The 3897-nt window shown below is 50.5% G+C and overlaps 1 protein-coding gene across 1 annotated transcript; it reads right to left on the bottom strand.

Moving 5' to 3' along the window:
- LOC119518284 (glutathione S-transferase Mu 3) lies at positions 1-3041 on the bottom strand. Its single transcript, XM_037815402.1, has 8 exons — positions 2921-3041; positions 2453-2528; positions 2064-2128; positions 1318-1399; positions 1124-1224; positions 684-779; positions 492-602; positions 1-198 (listed from the first exon to the last, which is right to left on the bottom strand). Exons 1-8 carry the CDS (start codon positions 2972-2974, stop codon positions 100-102), a joined length of 684 nt encoding a protein of 227 aa, XP_037671330.1. The 5' UTR covers positions 2975-3041; the 3' UTR covers positions 1-99.
- Between the last annotated feature and the right edge of the window lie 856 nt (positions 3042-3897).

Raw genomic sequence — 3897 nt, 5'->3', positions numbered from 1 at the left:
TAGCCTAAGTGCTATTTATTGAAATGAGCAGAGAAGATAAAGGACAAGGCCCGTAGGTTCAGGATGGACCAAAACAAGCAGTGCAACTCTGCCTCCTGTTTAGCATATCCTCTTGTTACCCCACTGGGCCATCTTGTTGTTGATGGGCATCTTGAAGAAGCGGTCAGACTGCATGTATGCAGCTATTTTCTCCAAAGCCTGAAGGGAAACCACACGGAACTTTATAAAGACCCTAGTCCAGTCCAACAGATCCATACCAAAACAGTGACATCCACGTGCTGCCTACCTCCATCTAACCCCATTTCCTGTAGTCAGAGTCTTAAGGATTGTTTGAATCAGGCCCCCCCCCAAGATTCAAAGGCTTAGAGGTGTCCAACCACTTATCCCTTTTGGCAAAAATTTGTGTTGGGCAAGAATCAACCCCAGTGGGGTCCTTCAGGACCTAGGAAGCCTGTGAATATTTATGTACGAAAAGGTGCAGGGAGCATCACCTCAAAACGGGACATGAAAGCCTTCAGATTTGGGAACTCATCCAGGCACTTGGGCTCAAACATGCGGTTCTGATCTAAGACATCATAGGTGAGAAAATCCACAAAGGTAAGCTAGAAGAAGGATATAAGATAATCAGGTCTGGGTGGTTCATGGAAACCTGCAGATTTCCTCTCCCTTTCCCTTCTACCTACCTTTTCCCCTGCGAACCATGAGAATTTCCCCAGGAACAAGGAGAATTGTTTCAGTTGTGCAGGTAGCTGTTCCAAGTACTGAGGCTTCAGCTTTTCCTGGGAGAGAGGAAAAAAGAGAAGGAACGAGAATAGTTAACATCATCTTCACATCTAATCAAAGTAGGGGCCAGTGATGGATACTTAGCAGCCTGTTCTCCATAAGTACCTTCCTCTGACTGCTTTGAGGTGGGTATGGAAAGAGGGAAGGAAGAGAGGTCAACATTGGAGTTACAGGACAAAACAACAGAACAAAAAACAAGAGTTTGGTTACCTACTCTCATTAACAGACTGGGCCGATGAGAAGGTAGTGGGCAATAGAATGAAGGAGAAATAACTCTTGTGTCCCCAGATGCTCTTTTTCCTGAGAACCCATTCCACTGACACCTGATAAGGAAACTCACATGCTCAGGGCTGTAGCAGAGCCGTACCAGCTGCAAGCGGAAATCCATTATTTGGTTCTCTACGATGTCCACTCGAATCTTTTCTTCTTCTGTGTCACCACCTGTGTGCCAAATGACAAGACCTCATCCTTGGCATCACCCATCACCAGGTGAGCAGCCAACCTGGTCTCCTCCACTAGCCCTACCCCACTCACACATATTGTGCTTGCGAGCAATGTAACGCAAGATGGCATTGCTCTGAGTGATCTTGTTCTTTCCGTCCAAAAGGTAGGGCAGCTGGAAGAAAAAGGAAGACAGGTTGAATGAGCAACCTGGCTCTCTCTTGCCCCCCACCTCTTTCCCTTGGGTGAGATGAGACTTGCATGAAACAGAAGAGAGAACATTCTGCTGCAGGAGAAAGGAGAAACTAAGTAGAAGCTGGCAACTGGGTCGCCACCTGATTCTAGACAGCGGCTCAATGTGTGTTCGCACACACACCATGGACCCTTTCTCAGAATAACGTTTTTAAATGCAAAAAAGCAAGTTACATATATTAACACAATGATCAGAGTTAAAAATTTTTTAAATAGAGCAATAGGTGCTTATTAATGCATTGAAAAACAAGCAGGTCTAATAACTACCATGATTTCAAAACAGTGGTGAATATAAATAACTTTTCTTTATGAAATGTGCAACAAAGGTAATGAATATGAAAATAACTGATCTCTACTGATGATAAAGTCACAGACATTGCAAATAACCAATGTGGTTTATTGCCCAGATTCACAATAGAAGGAAATGCTAAATTTGAGTTAGTGGTTAAATGAAATGTAAATTTTTTCCTCCATCCAATCTCATGGACACCTGAATTCTGTCTATTCTTTTCCCAGCCCAGAAAGAAAAGCAGCAAGAATATACTTCATGTCTTCCCTTCTGTGACTCCTCTTCTAAAGCCACTTACATTAGGGAAGTCCAGGTCTAGCTTGAATTTCACATCCAGCCATTGGCTTCTATCATAGTCAGGAGCTGTAACACAATGAAGTGGGATCCAACTTCCTTAATATCCCAACAGAGGGGTTGTTTGGCCTCTGGGGCTTGTACGATTAAGCGGTAAGAAGAGATGTGGCTATCTCAGAGCGAGAATCCACACCAGGTAAAAGATGTATCCCTCCTACCCAGGACCTGTCTGCTCCAGGTGACTGGGGCAGAAGTCCCCCACCCTACTCCAACCTTGGCATGATGCCACCCTCTGGGCACAGGAAGAGAGGGACAGTTAGGGGGCCACCTAGGCTTAGCGTGGGACACCATCAAATCAAACCAGCACCGGAGGCATTACCAGGGCGGCATTACCTTCCCCGCACGTGTACCGTTTCTCCTCATAGCAGGTATCCGTGAACTCCAGAAGCAGGCGGATGGCGTGCGCCAGCTGGGGGAAACAGCTCCAGGTCAGCGCCTGCGCAGTTCCTGCCCGCCCACTCCGCTCCCCCTCGCCCCCGCCCACCAACGTCCCGCCCGACCCAGGGCGGCCGAGACCCTGCGCCCTGCCGGGGCTGTCGTTAAGCGGCTACTAAGACCGGCTCCGGCGGCTTGCAGTCCTCAGCTCCTCCCCGGGGGCCCGGCGATCCCAGAAGCGGGGCAGGAGTCTGCCTTCCCCGCGGGGGAGCTCGGCTGTGGCTGGCCGGGCCGCGGAGAAGGTGGTCTGCCTCCTGCGTAGGGCGTCAAGAAGCCACTTTTCTCAAAGGTCCCTGACCCAGAGAACCCGGGCGCCTCCGCGCCTATTCCCCTGACTGAGCGCTCAGCCGTTCAGAGGGCGCTCACCCCGCGAATATCCCAGTAGCCCAGAACTACATTCGACTTCGACGAAACGCTCATCCTGCTTCGCTGCCTTCCCAGCCCGGAGAGATAACGCAAACGGGCGAGATTTTATAGCCGACGTAAGTAGGCAGGACCGACGTGGCTGCCCTGACTCCGCCCTGACCCCGCCCCCGCTCACGACTCCTCCCTCCGCGTGCCTGAAGAGGGCCGCGCGCAGGCGCAACTTGTGCAGACCTCAGGGTTCGGAGCCGCGCGACCTCCAGGCCCGGCAACCAGGTGTTGAGATTTTGCTGTTCCCGGCGGGTGGGAGCCGCACGTGATTAATGGTGTCAGTCAGAGCCGGAAGAGCGCCAGCAACTCAGGCTGGGAGGGCCCCAGTTACCTGGAGAGTGAGATCCTGCCACAAATATTTACGAGCCCGGGGGCAAGCGCCTAGAATCGGGTCGCACTCTGACCGCCAGGGAATCACCATCTTGCACACGCGCGTGGGGGTTTGGGGGAGCAGGGGATAAGAAACCCACACATTACTTAAACCCATGAAACTGCCTCAAATAAGATCTAGGGCTATGAGAAACGCCGCCTAGTGTTCGCTGGAGGGAGAGATTTTTTCTGCCTGGGGAAGAGGGTGTTTCTGAGAAGGCTTCAAGGAGGAGGTGGGCATTGCACAAGGCCACTGAGGAAGGGTAAGGCCGTGTGCATTGGGAATGCAGGAAACGGCATTCCAGGCAGGAGGAGTCGCAGAGCAAAAGCTGGAAAGTGGTAAAACAAGTGTGCACAGAAGGAACAACAAGTGTTGATAATTTGGGCTGGTTTAAGTACATTGGGGTCAGGTTGTAGAGGGAGTTGCATACTGGAGAGGGGCGTTAGGAGGTTTTTTCTTTGGTCAGTGGGAGCCTCAAGTTGACTGCTGTCCAATAGCACTGTAATGCCAGCCACATATGTTATTTAAAATTTTCTGTTTCTAGTAAAAAGAAACAGGT

This window comes from Choloepus didactylus, chromosome 2, assembly GCF_015220235.1.
Source record: "Choloepus didactylus isolate mChoDid1 chromosome 2, mChoDid1.pri, whole genome shotgun sequence".
Classification (NCBI taxonomy): Eukaryota; Metazoa; Chordata; class Mammalia; order Pilosa; family Megalonychidae; genus Choloepus; species Choloepus didactylus.
Note: the sequence above shows the minus strand (reverse complement) of the source record. Positions and strands in the feature narration are given on the sequence as shown.

Excerpts from the sequence above, each read along its gene's own strand:
- LOC119518284 (XM_037815402.1), bottom strand. The coding sequence starts at position 2,974 with ATGAGCGTTTCGTCGAAGTCGAATGTAGTTCTGGGCTACTGGGATATT. Across the intron at positions 780-1,123 it reads TCTGCTACAGCCCTGAGCAT|GAAAAGCTGAAGCCTCAGTA; the intron begins GTGAGTTTCCTT and ends CCTCTCTCCCAG. Across the intron at positions 199-491 it reads CTTTCATGTCCCGTTTTGAG|GCTTTGGAGAAAATAGCTGC; the intron begins GTGATGCTCCCT and ends GTTTCCCTTCAG.